The 20,510-nt window shown below is 41.4% G+C and overlaps 1 protein-coding gene across 1 annotated transcript in view; it reads right to left on the bottom strand.

Moving 5' to 3' along the window:
• The window catches only part of kcnt2b (potassium sodium-activated channel subfamily T member 2b), a gene marked incomplete at both ends in the record, with an annotated part of 41,527 nt that extends 22,832 nt beyond the window's left edge, over window positions 1-18,695 (bottom strand). The window contains 9 exons of the mRNA XM_083895847.1: window positions 1,769-1,949; window positions 2,613-2,707; window positions 4,183-4,266; window positions 4,466-4,540; window positions 5,227-5,286; window positions 5,624-5,672; window positions 6,709-6,811; window positions 7,624-7,703; window positions 18,607-18,695. Of these exons, the coding sequence (XP_083751973.1) occupies window positions 1,769-1,949; window positions 2,613-2,707; window positions 4,183-4,266; window positions 4,466-4,540; window positions 5,227-5,286; window positions 5,624-5,672; window positions 6,709-6,811; window positions 7,624-7,703; window positions 18,607-18,695 (816 nt within the window). The remainder of the gene's footprint in view (window positions 1-1,768; window positions 1,950-2,612; window positions 2,708-4,182; window positions 4,267-4,465; window positions 4,541-5,226; window positions 5,287-5,623; window positions 5,673-6,708; window positions 6,812-7,623; window positions 7,704-18,606) is intronic.
• Window positions 18,696-20,510: the final 1,815 nt, after the last annotated feature.

The raw sequence follows: 20,510 nt of genomic DNA on the forward strand, positions 1-20,510 counted from the left end.
AAGAAGTGGAAAGTAATGAATTAGATTTACTTACTGATTTAGTTACTGTAATTGAGTAAGTATTTTGTGTACTTAGTACTAAGTAATTTTTACTTTTATTAAATATGTTCTTTGGAAGTACTGTACTTCATATCACATCCGTTACTGAGGAAAAAGTAAAAAAAACGTTGGACTGAATTGAAAAAAAATAAAAAATAAAAAAATTCACGCACCGGACACTTTGGCAGGGAATGATGAGGACAGGTGAATGATTAGGACATGTGAATGATGAGGAGAGGTGAGTGATGAGGATAGGTAAAAGATGGGAACAGGTGAATGATGAGGTCAGGTGAATGATGAGGACAGGTGAATGATGAGGATAGGTGAATGATGTGGACAGGTGAATGATGGGGACAGGTGCATGATGAGGATAGGTGAATGATGGGGATAGGTGAATGATGGGGACAGGTGAATGATGAGGACAGGTGAATGATGGGACAGGTGAATGATGGGACAGGTGAATGATGAGGACAGGTGAATGATGAGGTCAGGTGAATGATGACAGTAGAATGATGTGGACAGGTGAATGATGAGGACAGGTGAATGATGGGGACAGGTGAATGATGAGGTCAGGTGAATGATGACAGTAGAAGGATGGGGACAGGTGAATGATGAGGACAGGGGAATGATGGGGACAGGTGAATGATGAGGACAGGGGAATGATGGGGACAGGTGAATGATGACAGTAGAATGATGGGGACAGGTGAATGATGGGGACAGGTGAATGATGAGGTCAGGTGAATGATGAGGTCAGGTGAATGATGAGGTCAGGTGAATGATGAGGTCAGGTGAATGATGAGGACAGGGGAATGATGAGGTCAGGTGAATGATGAGGTCAGGTGAATGATGAGGACAGGGGAATGATGGGGACAGGTGAATGATGAGGTCAGGTGAATGATGAGGTCAGGTGAATGATGAGGACAGGTGAATGATGAGGACAGGTGAATGATGAGGTCAGGTGAATGATTAGGACAGGGGAATGATGGGGACAGGTGAATGATGAGGTCAGGTGAATGATGAGGTCAGGTGAATGATGAGGACAGGTGAATGATGAGGACAGGTGAATGATGAGGTCAGGTGAATGATGAGGTCAGGTGAATGATGAGGTCAGGTGAATGATGAGGACAGCTGATGGATGATGGAGACAGGTGATGAGGACAACTGAATGACGGGGACAGGTGAATGATGGGGACAGGTGAATGATGGGGACAGGTGAAATGACATTAATTAAGGTGCCTGAGTGAGTGAGAACTTAAAGTATTTGTGACCTTTGACCCATTTTGAGTGATTGTGTTTACATATTTTATTTTGTCGGCACTTTAATTTGTAAAGGTTTGCCTTTAATTAAAGGCAATTCATGTGAGATTTGTGAACCTTGTACTTTTTGCACAACACAAAAAAGAACCCCAACCTTAGTAACTTTTACTCTGAGCCACTTTTTTTTACTTTAACTTGAGTAGATTTTTAGATCAGTAGTTTTACTTGTACTTAAGTAAAATGTTATCAAAATAATGGTACTTTTACTAGAGAAGAATATTTCAGTACTCTTTCCACCTCTGATTAAAATTAAGTAAAGTAATTTCACTGCAAGCTGGTTTTTAAGTTTTATGCTTTTTAAAAGAAAAATAATAATAATTTATTGTGCTGCATCCCACACAAATATTTACTCTTTTATAACCTACTTTCTTCCTCTGGTTTTGTGTTTCAGCTTATTCCCATCATGCCTCACCTGAATGGGAAGCACAATGAGCGCCACGAAGATCATGATGACCACCAGGAGCTGAGAGGGCCAGATCTGTGGGGTGACATCGCCGAAGCCCACGGTGGAGAAGGTGACCACACAGAAGTAGAGCGAATCAAACAGGGTCAAGTTGTTGCCCGCTCGTTCAAGGTGCTGAATGCCACAGATGCTGAAGGAGGTCAGGAGTGGGAAAGAGGGAGAAAAGTAAAATAAGTGTTATAAGGATCACTAAGAAAAAGTGTGAGTGCTAAATGAAACATAGGTGTCTTTATTTTTTTATTTTTACAGTTGGAGAGCTTTATTTTACACTTGTGTATATGTGTGACATTGTACGTGTAAGGAAGGGGGTGGCAGCATGCTTGAACACACTTGTGGGACATTGTGTATTTGTATTTGTATATATATATATATACATATATATGTATATAGTGTGGAAACACAAGCTGTGCACAATATCCTGATCGTTCACAGATGAGCTGAGTCAACAGCCAAATGTCAACCCTGGTGGTCAGAGAGCTTAATTCATGCCTTGTGTAGGATCTTCTGGATTAACTATGGCTTTTACAACAGATACGCAGCGAGCTGACACATCCTCCACTGCACTGAAGCAAGCAATAACCAGTTGTCATTTCAGAGCACTCTCTCACTCTCGCTGTTACCAACTACATTTCTGCTCCCTGTTTTTCTCCCTCTTAGCTCCAGGAGCTGCCTTTTTCCCCCTCTCTCTGTATGTCGCTGCATGTCCATCTCTCTTTCCGTACCCTCTCTTCCGTAGCTGTGACACCCTGTCTCCACCCGCTCCAAAGTCAGTGTCACCCGTACGAATACTCACCATGTAAACATGAGGCAGACCAGTGTGCTGATGAGTATCACCACCTGGTTAAACATGGCCGAGTGTGTCCGCTGGATGGCCCTGTGGAGATCATTCTGCAGACAGACAGACAGACAGAGGGAGGGAGAGTTACTACTGTGAAGGAATCGAGCTGATTAAAAAAGCTGCCTCTGTGAGTGGCATTAAACAAGACTCGCTTGAAGTCACTCCAGAAAAGAGAATAAAGACTAAACTAACAATTTGCCTCCTTAAAGGCAATAATCTTGTCGCAGCAGCAGCCAAAAGTTTTCATGAACACTAGCTAAATTGCAAATCATGTCAATCATGTTTCTCATGCACTTTATTTATTTATGTATCTATTCGTTTATATTGTATGTAGTAACTGCATGAAGGCAAATAGTGATTTATATGCAGAAGTTTATGTAATCTAATCTAGTCTAATGTAATATAGTCTACCCTAGTATAGTCTGGTCTAGTCTAGTCTAGTCTAGTCTAATCTAATCTAATCTAATCTAATCTAATCTAATCTAATCTAATCTAATCTAATCTAGTCTAGTCTAGTCTACCCAGGTATAGTCAGTCTCGTCAAGTCTCGTCAAGTCTAGTCTAGTCTAGTCTAGTCTAGTCTAATCTAATCTAATCTAATCTAATCTAATCTAATCTAATCTAATTTAATCTAACCTAATCTAATGTGCATTACCAAGGTGTAAAATGGGATAAAATGTGACTGATTGAGAGAAATCCAAAAAAGTGCATGGATGAATATCGCGTAGTGCTGGAATATACAGACCCTGTTCAGACCTGGTACTATCATCCATCCATCCATCCATCCATCCTGAGTGATTGATTGATTGATTGATTCACTCACATGCAGATCTGAACACTTCTCAGATCCAAACACCAGACACCAGGTTTTGTGTGGCCACATTCTCCAGTCTCTCACCCGCAGTTTTTTTTTTTTTTTTTTTACAATAGGCAGTGCCCATACATTAATATATACAATTTCTGAAGATAACATCTTAGAGTATGTTACAGCAGCGTGAGTAGTGCTTTGCATGATTTGGACTCTCTTTTCTCTCTCTCTGTCTGTGTTATTCATGTGCACACACACAAACGCACACACACACACACACAAACGCACACACACACACACACATCCCCCCCCCACACACACACACATATGCACAAACCAACATACACAAACATGACAACATCAGTGTCAGAGTCATTAAGAACATTAGCTTGTCCTTGCAAACAGTCATTACATCAATGTGCATTGGAATAAATGGCGAGGCACTATTACAGATCTGATTTGGAGGAGACACATTTTAATGCCAGGTGTGAACGGTTCTGTACTTCTTGTGGTCAGGTCACAGTTACAAGGGTGGATGTTGACACCAGGTCTGAAGGGGACCTTGGAGCTGGTGCTCGTGCTTATTTGGATGGAAGTGATGGAAGAGTTTCAAGTTTTATAGACTTTGTGACTGATTACCTTGAGATGATTGTGTAAGATAATACAGAAAGCAAAAAATAAATAAAGTATTTTAGATGGAGACAGTGCTTCACTTACTATCATGTTCTCCAAAGCATGTTTTGCCAGCCAGCAGTTGAGAAAAACAGGGATGAATAGATTTCGGAAGGAGGGCAGAATCACCTGTCAAGAAAAGAAAGCTTACAGTCACAGGGCCTCTCATTAGGCTGGGATTGAGTGAACATGTGTGAGTGGTAATATCCTTTCCATATTATTGTAGTTAGTTAAGTGTGTGTGTGTGTGTGTGACAGCCAGAAACAAACGGCTGCCTCGGAGACTCTCAGTGCTGTCAGTGCTCAGTAACGCATATCCTTCCACTCACAGTGATCATGAAGGGAATGGCGCTGATCATTTCCAGAATGAAGGGGACACGTAATACTTGCTCCCAAACGTTGCCCTGGAAACATAAACCACACACAGGGGTCAGAAATCTCTATTGTCATGGTGACCTTAGGGGATTACCACATAACAAGCCCGGGTTGCCGCAAAATTGATCGTTTTCTGCAGCATAGATCAAGACATTAAAGAATTATACAACACCCTTGTACCCTCTGAGGAAAGAAGCAGCATTACTCAGCTTTCGCTAAGCCTTGACATTCAATTAAGATGTCAGCCATGCTTGTCTTTATTTGTCTGCCGCCTGCATATGGCTGACCTGAATCTCATAGAGTGTAGGTGGACAGGCACAGGGAATGTCCACAGGAATCAGTCAGCTCTAAATGTTAAGGCCTCAAGCCTCCAGAGTAATCTGCAGAGAGGCCTCTTCATAGGCTTACAGTGTCAAATACATCAAAGGCCAGGCAACCCCTTGATGGATCCGCCCCCCGGCAGCAACACAAAGGCCCCCGCTGGAGTTTTTCAGATGTATCAATAACGGGGCGGTGCTGAGGAAGCCTCAAGGCTCGCTGAAGTGCTTCCCACACACACGCGAGCAAATGAGGCGCAAAGGAAATGCATGTTTAGTTGAGAGGATGCACAGAGGAGTGCCAGGTGGACAGCAACGCACTCAGGAATTTCACACGCGTGCACGTCCGTTCACCTCGCGTACATGTAGACACGGCTTCAGGTCCGCGAGTAACTCACCTTGTAGCTGAGATACACGAGCAACATCGTTTCTGAAAAACTGATGAAAGCCACAAACACCTGCAAATAAAGTGAGAGAGGGGAGGGGGGAGGGGGGAGGGAGGGGGAGTCAAGTCAAGATACAGTAGTCAGACAGAGACCAGAGCAGAGCGATAACAGGAGTCGTAGAGATGGAAGAGGCGAGCGTGGGAGGAATCAGTAGGCATGCTGGTGATTGAGCTTCAGAGGCGAAAGGTTTGTGAAGCAAGACACAACCAGGTGTCTGATTGTGTGTGCGTTCATCACCCATAAACCAATAACAAATGGATGCACATGCACCCGTGTGCAATTCACGTATGCAGATATGTGTGTTTGCAGACTGAAGTCTTGTTTGCACAGGAGTGTACTGATATCTGACCTGCAGAGCCCACAGCGGTAATGGTCTATCCACCCAGATGATCAGTTTCCTATAGAGTTGGAGGAAAAATACAGAACAGGGGAGGGGAGGAGGACAGAGATATGGACACAGACAGACACCATGAAATAAAATAAGATATTACAAATTATTTTCCGCCACAATAGCAGTCAACGGGGACCATGACCAACATAGTCCAGAAGTAATATTCACACAGTCAAATGGAAATTTACAGCCAGGTTTTTTTTTTCTTTTCTTTTCTTATCAAAGACACTCTGGGGCTTATCCTGGCTGCTTGGTTGCTTGCTGCCTGTTCTTCTATGAGTCTGCTGCCTGGAGCAAGAGGCGACCGGTCCCTTCTCTGAGCTCACTCTGTTAGGCTCCTTATTCATTTGGAGCCAGAGCTTAGCCTGTGTCACCAGCCACCAGCTAGATCAATAGGTCCACGAGCAGGAGACATGGCGTAGTGCAAAGTCCATACACACTTCCTGCTTTCTCTCCCGCTTTCCCTGTTGTTTTATATTGCATACTTTATCTCCACTACATCGCTGTTGATTAGGCCGCGCAGGCTCTACGTATGTTTTATGTTGACAGCTAATCCATGAAGTTATATCGTGACAAATGAATGTGGATCTGTAATGCTCGATATCAGCATTGTTGAATTGTATCAGTTAAGTGAAGTCGCATTGATCGTGTTATACAACATTTCCGACCAGTAGGCCGGTGTGGGAGATGCGCGTCCTCCAGGGTGTGAGGTTTCATGACCCTTTTTTGCCGACCAAAGACATCACACCGCTTAAGAGACGCATGCTTACCAGTCAAACTCACTCCCAGGACGAAACGATGCGTTTGGTTTGGTGCAGTTTACTCCGCTCACGCTGTAGGAGAGAATCAGAACACAGCAAACAGCCAAGAAAGTGACTTTTTGTCCAGCTAACTCACATCCAATCTTGTTGTATTTATATATATATATATATACACACACACACACACACACTTTTCTATTGACCTGCTGCACTTATTTCTGCTATCAGGCCTTGGCACTCAAAGAAACCTTGTTTCACCACATTAAGCCCCATTTCTCTCACCAGTCCTGTTTCTCCTGTTGCGGATTGTCCAGCAAGACTCTGACAATGTAGAGGAGGCAGCTCAGCACTTTGAGAGCAAAGTTAAACATTCGCACCCGCAGACCTGCAACGCAAAGAGAACGAAATGTCCTTAGAATTAAATATCAGCAGCTGAAGAAACGAATATGACAATGACAAATGTTTTGAAATGTTGTGCAAATAGGCATCGGAGTACCATTATAGGCACTACTATTACCACAACTACTACTACCATTAATAATAACAATATCTTGGTCTTAGATTCCTTACAATATGCAGTGAATAGCTTTTTTTTTTTTTTAAGAAATTGAAGCCATAGTGTATAAATGAACATGCACTACAGTAGTATGCAAATAAACCTGCATGATTAACTCAGGTGTCAAACTGAAATGAAAACATGGCCCACGACTTCATCTAAAAAAGCACTCCATGTTATTATTTACTTAATTTTTTTATTTATTTCTGACTGTTTTTTATGTTAATAGATTTATTTTGGCATCATTCCATTACAAAACAAACACTTTTACTTTGAAATTCCGTAAAAAACTGAATATCTTTATTGCGATATCAAGTTATCATAATATTGTTGTTTTTTGTTTTTAAACCCGACTCAATGCTAATTGGCCCTAAGGTCATTTGAGTTTGACACCCCTGGATTAACTGTTTTTGTTATCTTAATTATGTAGGAGACAATTATTGCACACACAGTTGTGACAAAAAGTCACTGCACAGACACATAAAACGTTCACAGACAGTGGACACAACTGGTGAGAAAGTGTAGAGCAACAGTGATACAGCATCACATCTCATATGGAAACAAAACAGACAGAAGACGGTGGAATTCACCTGAATGATTACAGACAGAGAAAGTGTCATCCTTATCACAGGCAAACTCACTGGATCTTTGGTTTTTGATGAAGAACAGCTTGAGGCGCTCCTTGAAAGTGTTCTCATTCACGTAAAACTCTACCTGCACCCTAAGAGAGAGAGGGAGAGATGAGCAGAGACAGTGATCGAGAGAAAGAGATAACGAGGGGACAAGAGGAGGAAAAAAAAGAAGGGAAAAAAAAGTTTGAAGTTGCTGTGAGTGAAAAAATATTCATAACATTTTCATGGTCAAGTCACAGGACAGGAGCGAGAGAGCAAGTGAATGGAGAGATAAATGTGAGTGGAATAAAGGTGAGGTAGAAAAATTTGAACAATTGAGTGAATTGGAGATTTTCTTTAAAAAAGAGCACCGATAATGATTATTTGAGCTCTGAAAAGTATGGAAATAAGACAATGTGGCTGACCGCATTAAAGAATAATGGGGTTTTGGAGGAAATGGTGTTACTGCTTGTCCGCCTGCCCATAAGCCCAGACAGCTGCAGTCAGTCTCGTTATCTCCCCTGATTAAATATAGAGCAACAAATTACTTCCCTCTGATGTTTCTGTTGAACATGGGAGGCCATAATTACTGCTCTTTCTCTGTTTCCATTCTGGCACCCTCGTGTTAGAGGGACACACACCACACACACACACACACACACACACATTCTAACTGTGCACATACAGGCCTAAAATACACACCTGCAACCAGGTCAATGGGATCATTATACCATTCAAACACATATCTGACAGTGATGTTTAAAGAGCCATGATGACAAGTGACAAAGGGACACTCAGCTCATACGTGTGTAGAGACATACAAGCACACAGACTCAACATGACTGTATTTCCTGTCTGGCCACCTCAGGGGAGAATTCTCAGAAGTCCCTCCTTTCATCCTATGGAGGGAAGAGTGGATGACTCAGGACGGGGATGAAAACGCTGGGGCAGACGTGCTGGAGGTCTCCTCACAACACACACACACACAGATGAAAGAGAGGCAGGACAACTGCAATCTATTCTCCTCTGCAGGAAGAGGAAGAGGTGGTGGAGTCTTCCCAGGGTTCCAGAGTGACTCTATACTGACACCCCCCCCCCCCCCGCCACACATGCCACAACCCAAACCCCACCACATTCCAAGCAACATTTGAGGGGTGGGGGGTAACTTTCTGCAGTGTTGCCATGGCAACACACCAATTGGTTGTCTTTTCCGTCCCTCTCTCACATGAGCAGATGTGAGCAAACACAAGTACGGCAAGTGTGTTTAGCCACTGGAGCTAAAATATAGCCCAGCTCCAACCTGTTGACGGCTCCCTTTGCTGTCAGCAGCCGGCTGACAATTAGGCTTTTGCGCACATGACGGACAACAGAGGACCGTGCAGATCAAAAAAAAAAAAATCTTTTTGTGTGAATTGCTGAAAAGACGGGACACCTCGCAGCGTTTGCAGTCACAGACAATTGGACGAGAAAGGAAAGATAATGAGTGCGAGTATGGTGAGGCGTACTGAGCTAATCGACCACATCAGTGCGTGAGGTCTTTTATGCAGAGAGCAATCAAAGAGACAATAACACGGCAGCACTAAGCAGAGTGCACCATTTGTTGACCATTTAAAGTAAATATAAAAAGCAGCGGTTTGGTATTATATTTGGCATTTTAAAAAGTGCAATGACATATCCATTATTTAAAGTAAATATTGCAGAGTAAACATCTGCCTGCTGAGATAACTAACACTGTTAAGTCTGACAGAGCTGGAAATTCAACAACAGCCTCAATCTTTGTTTGTTGTACACTTTGCATATACACAGCAAATGATTAAATCATGATCGCGTTTGCAGTCAAATATACAGTAACAGATTTCAACACTATAACCTTTAAAAGAGGAAACTTCTGAAAAGCACTTTGTCAATTCTCAAAAGTAAAATTCTATCCAAAAAAAAAAGTGTTAAAAATCAAAATGTTTACTTTCCATCAAGTTAATTTCTGCTTTTACAACCAAATCCACCGCAATCCAATATGTGACGATGAAAGTCTTCTCCAATTCTGAGCCAAATCTCGGGTTTGTTGCCACCCTACAGGGCACTAACAATTACCTACGCTCCCAAATCCCATAATCAATCAGCATTTCTTTGTTCATCAAAGTCCTTAAAGCCTCTTCAAGCTCCACAAGAAGAAAACGTTCCAGGAGAAGACGACATTTTCACAGGTCATTTTGCTCTTGATAGGTTTCTCTCGAAGCCAAGAGCTTTTCCACTTGAGCATACAGCAGGGAGAATGAGAAGAAAAGTAGGCATGTAGCCTGGTAAGAGCTGAGCTGTGGGATAGATTGAGCGTGAGGATGGTTTATGGATAATGGGACAAAGTTCAGGAACCGTGAGAGAATAACCCATGAACAGGTCTGTCTGAGCCTTCATAATCTACATGTCTCTGTTTGCAAGAAATGGACATAAAAAGAGAGAAAGACAGAGTGCAGACATGAAAAAAACAACAAATTAATAGACACAGACAGATGGACAGGGGGGATATGCGGAGGAGGATCTTTGAGAGCGAGAGAGACGAGAGATGAACCTTGTTCTCCTGCTGCTTCCACCCATGCCTGTGCTCCATAATGACACAGCACTGGCTGTCTAATGACACAGTGGCAGAGACTAAAGAAACCCAAATCTGTGCACACAGCAGCAGAACACTGGCTCATCACTACTGCTGTACACAACTCATAAATAGCATTCATAAAAGTGATGTAAGGCAGCCGAGGTGACCAAGAGAAAAACATGTCCCGTGTTGAAAGCTTAAGGAAAAATCAAACAGACTAAACTTTAGCTGGAGGCTGCGTGCCATGGTTATATACTATAATGTGGAGCGCTGTGGTGGTTGAATAAGGACAAATGATGATTAGCACATTTCTTATGTACAGATTTGGAAAAAACTAAAGAGTCAAGATGAATGAAAATAATTGAAAATCTTTAGAATCATTTTTTAAGAAGCTCTTCTGTGTTGCTTCTTAAGAACCATTTTATGGTAAATTGCTGCTGGCTACAAACCAGTTAGAATTTTATCACTCGGCATAATGTACTGCTTAGGACGAGCGGCTAAAGAAGGGATCCTCTGTGAAAATAGGGCACAAATAAAAGAGCAAAGTCTGGAAAAAGCAGATAGAGTAATAATATATAAAGACTAATGATGAAGGCAGGGAAAAATTCAAAGGAACAACAAGTAAATTGCACATCACCATGGGGCCCCTGTAACAGCTTAAGAGAGCCAAGGTGTTCTTTGCTTCATTCAACCAGTCGTCGACAGGACAGCTTGTCCCTGACCCAGATACACAACCATCACATACATTAGAGTTCATTGACGGCAGGTGGTAAAGAATTGCATGGAAAATGATGAAAAGAGAAAATATAATTTGTACATATCCTCGCTCCAAAAACATTCATTGATTTTCTTTTATGGATGATGGTGCATAAGTTCTTTCTTTCTTTCTTTCTTTTTAAAAGTACTGCCTAAAAGCTTTACTTCGTGACTGCACATTTCCCTGAGGAGTAAATGCTCTCAGTGGCTAGTTGTATGTCTTCAATAGCACATGATGCCAATTTTGTAAATTAGAAGAAAATAGATGCACCATACATGCATCTCATATGTGCATCTCACACAGACTCTACTACTGCTTGTAAAACCACAACATGGCGCCTCAGCACTGCTGCCACTTGGATAAAATGAACCACTCTCTATGGAGATCCACAATTTCATCCATATGCACATATACAATACTGTGCAAAATGCAACTATTCAAAATGTGTATGTAATGCTCAAGCATGATTTAGCAGATACATTAAATAGTAGGACAAACACAGAATTTACCAGTAACACTAATTAAGGTTCCACTCTAGTATTAAAGGTGCATTATGTAATAAATCTAAAGCAACTGGCCATAAAATCCTCCTAATATTGTAACAGAGACTCAGGAATAATGTTCATATAACAAACTGAACTCACCAACAACAACAGTACAGCCAAAATATTTGCATGAAAAAAATTATTTTGCAGACTGCAGATCATGTTTATGTTTTGGCATGTGGCACCACTTACCGCCGTCTACCAATCTTTGCAGTCAGAAGAGTCTCAGCTACAGAGCAACCACGGGTTGGCAGTTACGTCAGAAAACGAAACCTAAAAGACCTCGGTATTTTGAATTTGAATGTAATAACCGTTTTTGGCCACATTCTTACAAATGGCATCTTTAACAGAGCTGTGTTATTGTTCAATTGTAAGGGAAGATCACGCTATATACTTGACACCTGTAGAGGATGTTTTATTTTATTATTTATTTATTTATTTTATTATTTATTTAAAAAAAAACAAAAAAAAACTGCATGCATATTTTCTGGATGTGTTCCAGTAAAGAAAAATCTAAATAATTATCCTCTATTGTCATTATAGCATTACTAAAACAACACATCTAATAGTGGCCTAAGCCTTATGCACAGTACTGTACATACACATGTATAGCATCTAATAATCACTCTGCAACCAGCGTGAAACTGACAGGAATCATTTACGAGCTAAAAATGTACCGTGTGTGTAGCCTGTTGTATAATGACCGTGCGATAAACGTGCACAGTGGCTCTGATTCACAGCCATTTCCTGGACAACCTCAGGGTTCCCATGGAATAAAAGCTTTCCATACATCATCGGTGGAAGTGATCCAGCCATTCCTCCTCCCGGTGCTCCCTGACGTAACCACCTTTTTTTCTCAGCCTTTCCTGAAACGACTGTTTACTACTAATACTTAGCAGGAGGATGTGTTGACACATCACACACTGCACACCTTTTGTAAAGTGGAAGAAAACAAAACAGTTGAGACACACACACGCGCACGCACGCACACACACACACACACTTGTTTCCATCACTTCAGAGGCCATTACATTGACTGGAGTCTTACTCCAACCTTAACCATAATTGCTACTGGCCTAATCCTATAACCCTGACCCTAACCTTAACCTAATTTTAAAACATGTCTTCACCTTAAAATGTAGTCATTTATAAGGATGGGACGATACCATTTTTGTGTCTGATACTGATATCACAAACTTGAGTATCTACCGATACCGATATTAGTCCTATCCAGTTATTTGAGACCATTTATGAAGCTGTTAACCACACATTTGTGCTGAGTCATTTCAGAGACATAATTCTCCAACTGTGTAACAAATACTGTTCTCCCAAAAGGAAGAAATTAACAGCCCAAACATGACTCAGCTAAAATGTCACAGTCTGTGCATAGTGAAGCATACAACATACGGGATTGTATTGGATTTTTACATTTCTATCTGTCCAATATCCGATCCAGTGATCCAGACCAGTACCGATACTGAGCGACACCGATTCCCATCCATTTACATCATGGTACTTGATGGTACTTGATTTTTGTCCCCATAAGGAAGACAAGTCCCCATAATGTGACTGTATAAACAGATTTAGGTCCCCCCCACACTCACACATTCATCCCTAATATCATAAAACACAATAGGCCTTGATTTGTTGCATAACTTTATTAAAAGTCATTCAATGACATGCGATCTCCCTGTGCCTTCAGATTACATTAACCTCAGATAATGCGCTCACATTGAAGATTTGATCAAACCGATATGAGATATCGCTGTGTTTCAAAGACGTCTTCTTCGAGGATGACGTGTAGATAAAGGCGTGAAACATGAGAGGAATCGTCTCTGTTGTCCGTCCCTGGTGGCCCCCGGGGCTGCATGGATTTGAAAGACGGCCCCCGTGTTGCATTAAGTTAACTCGGTTTTTGCGAAAAATGGGTCCCGAACAATCAGTGGACAACTGTGTTTGCGATCCCCGCACGACAGCATGGCACAGCAGCTTCCTGCCCCCACTCTGCTGCCTCGACGTCCAACTCTGCGAGAGCCCAGAGGTGCTCAGAGAAACGCCGGTCAGCCTGATGGCTGTGTTAGTGTCCACAGCAGGAAGGCTCTTAAGTGTGGACAGGACTCTATAACACCAGGGCCGGTTGGGGGAGTTCAGTTCTTATTAAAGTTATTATACAGATCCAGTATGTTAAATGAAGGTGGCATTATTTTTTCATTTAGCAGAAATTGAAGATAATATCATTATAATTAATACTTTTGTGAAAAATAAGCAATTAGCTGATTTAATGAATTGTTGCTTTTCATCATCCTAGAATGAGCCTTGTATATTTACAGTATATCCCACAATGAGCATTAATTCATTCATCCAATAACCATTTCTTCTAACCACCTTACCTTTGGCATAGTGCGAAAAGTGGGGTACACCGGGATCCAAACCTGTGACCTTATTGCTGAGATGACATCATTTAGATTTCGATGCTAAATGATTGCTGCCATATGTTTTTCAACACGTTTGAGAAGGGAAGGGTGAGGTGAGGGATATTCAGCTGCAGCATGCAACGTCACCAATCAATGTTGCTAAATTTAAAATCCAAGGATAGTAAAATATGAAAAAAAGAACTAAAATGAAAAGAATCATGAGTCTAGATGGCCACTAGAGACACACATACTGCACTTCCACTGTTCTCTCCACAGCTGCTGTTATCAATAGAAAGGATTCAGCTCATATAGATATACAACGTGTTTCATTTTTACAACTCTAACCATATATTTTCTCACTCTGTCTTCAGGTGTGCTCTCTACACTGTGCAGCCTTTTTCATGGAGGAAGCAGCGTCTCATATTCGTCACCGAGCATCATGGGCACAGTATTCTGTGCAAATGGATCATTTCTCATGGCTTTGTGTATGAACCCTCTTTGCTTACGCATGCCCTCGTATTTCTTCAAACAAACAGCCCTTTCTTTAATGTCCGACCTGTCCACTTCACCACGTTAATTAGGGTGTTGTTAATGTTGTTTTAAAAGGTCTTTTGTTCTTAAACTAATGGGAAGACCTTTGTCAAACCTGATTCCTGTTTTGTTTTTTTAAGCTTATCCTTCTCTTGGCCCTCCAATTCATTTCCATTAAGTCCAGTGTGTAACATTTAGGAGGATTTAGAGACAGAAACTGCTGCTTTAGCCTTAAAATAAGCCTTTATGAGGCAAGGGCCTCATAATTTAATTTAATGAAGAACGCTGTTTCTACAAGTAATGGGACCATACCACTTTTTTTGTGACTGATACTGATATTATTAATTTTAGACCATATTTGACGTAAGAAGCTGTTTGTGCTGAGTCATTTCAAAGTAGTAAGTAAGTACTTAGTAAAAAATTTCTCCCAAAAAGAAGAAGAAGAAATAAACAGCCCAAACATGATTTTTTTTTTTTTTTTTTTTTTTTTACAGTGACGCATGCAATACATAGAATATTTGGATTGTATTGGTTTCTACATTTTTATCTGTCCGAGATTCGATCCAGTGATTTTGACCAAATCGGACCGATACCGATTCCCATCCCTAGGGTTTCCCATTTCCAATTTCCCATTATAATGTTGAAGCTTGCTAGACACCAAAGAAGAACAACATCATTTCTGGTATGCGAAGGACACTGTGGTTCCCAGCCAAGTTCTCCATCTGTTACAATCTGCAGTCTGGCCATTAGATGTCACCAATTCCTCCACGCTGGACCTTTGAGTCAATTCAAAATGGTTTCCGGCAGAAATAATGTGTTGTGTGTGCCTGAGAGGAAATTCACAACAGCCATGACGGAAGTGATGAGTTGTGCCTGCTTCCCCATCTATCCCTGATGTACTCAAAACCTGATAGAATCACCTTCTCACAGAGTGACTCTTCTCGTCGCACAAGACATCTGTATTGCTAATAACCTCCCTTTATGTCTGCTCTGGCTCTGCAGACATGACGCATAACAGAGCCACTCTCCTGCAATTCTTGACAGAGATTACAATCAGCTGTCTTAACCGCTATAAATCGCATAACGGAAATTTATAGTCTCCCTACGGCAGTCTGGCGTCCACCATATAGTTTAGTCAAGGCATAAAACTGACACGGATATTGACAGTATTGATGGATCATGCTCCACATTGGCCTCAGTAGATTAAGGCTTGGCCGGTAGAATTAAAAAGGAGGCAAAGGGAGCAGGAGCGCGGGGAGAGAGAGGATCTCAGCGAGCACGGGAGACAGAGATTGATTGAGAGAACATGTGGAGGCGACAGCCAATTAGAGATTCTTTTAAGGACAAAAGGCAGTCGTTTGTATGTTAATGCTGTACTCTGAGGGAAGCCCCTGTTGGCTCTGTCTATTGTGGACCAATAAAGATGTTGTATTTCATTTCCTTTGCAGAAATTAGACAAACACGCCAAGCTGTGCTGGAATCATGCCTATTTTTACAGGCTACTACAAACATATCAACTCTGGTAAGAATAATATGATTGTGGAACACAGTAACTAATATGCATTAAGCAGGTAAATTCACTGATATGAGCTTTTTTTTCTAAAATGTTCATATGTTTCAGTCCCTGAAATATTCTGTAATGGTAGGACACCCATTTGCTGATCAAACTACACGGCAACTAACAATACTAAGTCTCAGGAGAAGGCCCACACTTGGTGCCATATGTAAGAATGTGGCCAAAAACGGTTACTACATTCAAATTCAAAATACCGAGGTCTTTTAGGTTTCGTTTTCTGACGTAACTGGCAACCCATGGTTGCTCGGCAGCTGAGACTCTACTGACTGCAATGATTGGTAGACGGCGGTAGGTGGCGTCACATGCCAAAACATGATTTCAAAACATAAACATGATTTGCAGTCTGAAAAGTATTTTTTTTAATGCAAATATTTTGCTTGTTTTTTTTTCTAATCCAAAAAGTTAGGTTGTTCCACTTTTTCAATGTTAGAGAATGTCAGTATTCACCAATCACATTCTTACTGGAATGATTGTATTACTTTTATTAAATAGAAAAAAAAACTGAATCAATTCATATCTATGGATTTTCGTCATTGCATTGTATATATATATATATACAATGCAATGACGAAATATATATATATATATATATATATATATAAATACAGTATATATATATAGTGATCAACAACTATCTCAAGTTGAAATCCTGTGTCATGTTTTAAATATATTACACAGAGAATAAAAAGCTAGACTTACAAATAATATCACAAATCATAATCATAAAAATCACAATATTTGTCAGCTCTACTGTTAGAAATAGTCAAATCAAAAACAGTCTCTAATGTTGTCATCTGCCAACACACAACCACAGTGCCCCAACACACTAATAAAAACACAAACAATGCCAGAGGGGGAGTTAACAAAAAACATGCATAAACCTGACCTGGACCCAGACCCAGAATAGAGGTAACAGATGAGGACTCGATGTTTACACATGTTGACATTCTGTTGTGTAGGAGTACGTTTAAGCCAAGACGTGATCACATCCAGCTTTACGTGCACCTGCACACACTGGGAGCGTCTGCGAGTTAAAAGGCTACTTCTATTAATGGACCGTTACACACCAACTCTGTGTGATTCATCCATAATTAAGCTCTCTGTCACTATCAATCACAGATTGTACTTTCCTTCAAATCAGTCCGTTTTCTTTTGTGTGCAACTGAACCTCCCTGTGGGCGCTGAGATCAGCATCTTAACCCTCTGCCAATCACACTCGCTCAAAGCTCCTGTAGATGTTTGCATATGAAAGCACGCTGCACACAGACTCGGGCACTTCAGGCAAATCTACAAATTTAATTTGAGGCTCTGTGCCTTCTAGAATACTGGGGGATCCCTATAAATGTTCATCATTACACAGCACATCTGTGGCACTGACACCCAGTCCTTTACACAGCCACACTGCCAGAGTACACCTCCTTTTTTTCCCCCTTGCGACATTTATTTGGTGAGGTCATTTGCTGTGATTTTGCTCATCCTTAGGGTTAGGGTTCTTTAAAGGATGGGGACTATGATAAGTCCCTTTATTGATGGACTTCCAAGAAGCAGAACTTCACCCCCTGAACCTCTGTAATCAGGTGACTGAGCTCACACTACACTCTGGTTCAGAAACATTGGTCCTCAGGCAATAGCTGATAAATTAAAGCCAGAGTGAACTGGCCTTCAGTTGTGCAAAAGCAATACAGATAGGTGTATTTTTTCCCCCCTCCTAAAGTAACGATAACAGGCGATTTAGCCTCCATCATTTCAACAGTATGATAAGCAAGATTAGACAGACTAGGCCACTATTATGTCATGCACAACAGCAACACATCACTTATGAATCCTGCTGCCAATAAGCTGGACATCAATTGATCAGCTCTTTTCATGCATTCAGTGGCAACTTTCCCCAATTATGACTCGAAACACCCACTCAAGTGCACAAGCAGTTAGGTCCTCATTTGCACCTAGCAACAGGAGACACCAGAGTGAAAGGAAGGTGAAGGATTTTCAAATGATGAAAAGGCCAATGTAAGCACAGTATATCACACTGCACCTCTAGTCTACACAGGCCTGTAAGTGGAGTGTAAGCAAAAGGTTAATTGCCAGCCACAGAGGAACCCACGTGAAATTGCATGTCCACTGTGAATCCTTGGAATTATGACATGAGGAGTAACACAGTCACAATTATACATTGTAGGTCTATAGCAGATGATTTTATCCACACAAATAAATGAGGTGTATAATCTAAAAGTATAAAGATAAAGTCTAGCCATCTCCTTTGAGTGTGCATATGGTTGTAATAGGATAGTGTTTGTGTGTGTGTGATGGTTTTGCTTTATTTGGAGCTTCTGTGCTCGCAGGAGGACGAGTAACTGTTCAGCAGAATCCACAACAGCTGCACAGCTGACAGTGAAACACTTCAAAACAGTATTGCACGTGAACCCACGACACGACAAAGGTAAAAATGCAAATGCACAACAAAAGAGTTGCCCACTTTTTCTCTTTTTTTCTTCTTCCCCCAGATAAGATGATGTGATGGTTTCATCGCGCACAGCTGCGCAACAGATCGAGTGCGCCGTGCGTAAAAAGGTGCAAAGTATAGCTGCGTGCATCCTTACCTGTCGTCGGTCTGCCAGTCCCCGAGCAACAGGTCTCGGAACCGGTACCGAGGCGGCAACGGGAGCACCTCCTTCTCCAGCTCGACCATGATCTTTCTCCTTAGTTCCCGGACACAAGGATGTATATCAAAGCAAGCCGCACCTCCACACTGAGGAGGTGGACTCCTCTACATCCAACTCCGCTCCTTTTCCTCCTGCTGTTCAAAACGTAGATGAATAGAGAACACATTGATGCATCTCATGATGTTGTCTTCGATCTCCTCCAAGACGGAAGAAACTACTTCTCTCTCTCTCTCTCTTTCTCCCTCCCCTTCCTCTCTCTCTGTCTAGTGTAGCAGGCAACAGGTCGGGGATGTTCATCAGTCGGTGCGTTCAGGGGGAGGCTCCACTTTGACCGAGAAAGCTGGAGCTGAGCAACTGGTTGTTCTCTCTCACCACCACCAGCATCAGCAGCAGCATCCTCCTCCCTGCCTCCCTGCCTCAGCTCCGCATGGGTGCACCGACTGCAAACGTGTAACTATCCTTTAAGGAATATTCTACTGTTTGTAGTGGCGACCTTTTATTCTAGGAACATGACATCAATTACATAAGCACTCTGCAAAGTACTCGCCTCTGTAATTATGAACAAAAACACTGTGGCACAGTCTAAATCTGAATGATAAAAACTGTCACACAAAAAAACACAAATGATGCCCAGATTATTATTTATTATCACTGCAGAGAGAACAAAAAAAAGGCAGTGGGTTTCATTCTCCACTGAACATTAGGAGGTGACACTTCCCTCAGTGACACTTGCAGAGACATTTAGGCTCTGAGAACACGTCCAATGTATTTATTTCGTGCAAAGCTTCGCCTGTGCTCATTCGTTTTCTAAAACACTTAACACGATTTTCCACGGCTTGCCAACTGAGCTCTGAGAGCTGCTCTTCTTTCACTGAGCACACATATGCTAAAAATAATTAAAGATACACAGCTGAAGCTGAGGGAAAACAAGCCTTCCTCACACAAAAAAGGGAAAATGTAATGCAAGACCACCATTTCATTCAAAACTAACATTTTCTGTAGGTTTCAGTATTGTGACAAACACATGGTCAAACACCTACTCATAATTTTTTTTATAAATTATCCTTAGTGAAGATTTTCACATTCATATTTCAAGTTTTTATGTGATTGATGTGTTTCCTGAATTCTTTGGAGCAGTGGTTATTACCATTATGAATATTTGATGAGCATTGTGCAACTCAATAACAAACACCCGTAATTAAAGGTATAGCCACTTGTTAACTACTCTCATTTTGCACAAAATTGCACTTCACCACTGTGCTCCATCTTAATTTGCCTGCCGTCCAGCACATGTCACATTTTGCAGAGCCTGCAGGTCCTAACAGAGGCACTAATGAAATTCAAATGTGCTTTACAGAGGACTGTTGACTCCAAGCCACAGACAACAGGTGTTATTCAAATTAACTGCCGGTGATTAATAAGAATCTCACAAAGAGGAGCTTTGAGAAAGCAGCACCACTGTAAGCTCCAGACAAAACCCTCAGAATGTCAGAAAGGATTATTGCCTTTTGAACTGATAAGACAAAAAAAAAACGATGCATCATAATTTGGTGTCATTTAGATTCATGGAATGTATTCACATTACTCTCACTGTAATCATGTGCTCTCTCTTTTTGGACTCTGAGGAAACTTGTACTGCACATCATTCAGTTTTACTGTCACATGTCTAATCTTTCTTGCCCTCTGCTGGTTACTGTGACACCAGCACACAGACTATAACAGGCAGGCTTCATTTAAAACGAGACAGCAGTCTAATGTTAAACACCACAATACATAAGCCTATGCATTTATTAATATTTCAATTTAGGCAAATGAAAATCCTGTCAAAACAGCCACAAACT

The sequence above is a fragment of the Microchirus variegatus genome (genome assembly GCF_963457635.1).
Source record: "Microchirus variegatus genome assembly, chromosome: 10".
Taxonomy (NCBI): domain Eukaryota; kingdom Metazoa; phylum Chordata; class Actinopteri; order Pleuronectiformes; family Soleidae; genus Microchirus; species Microchirus variegatus.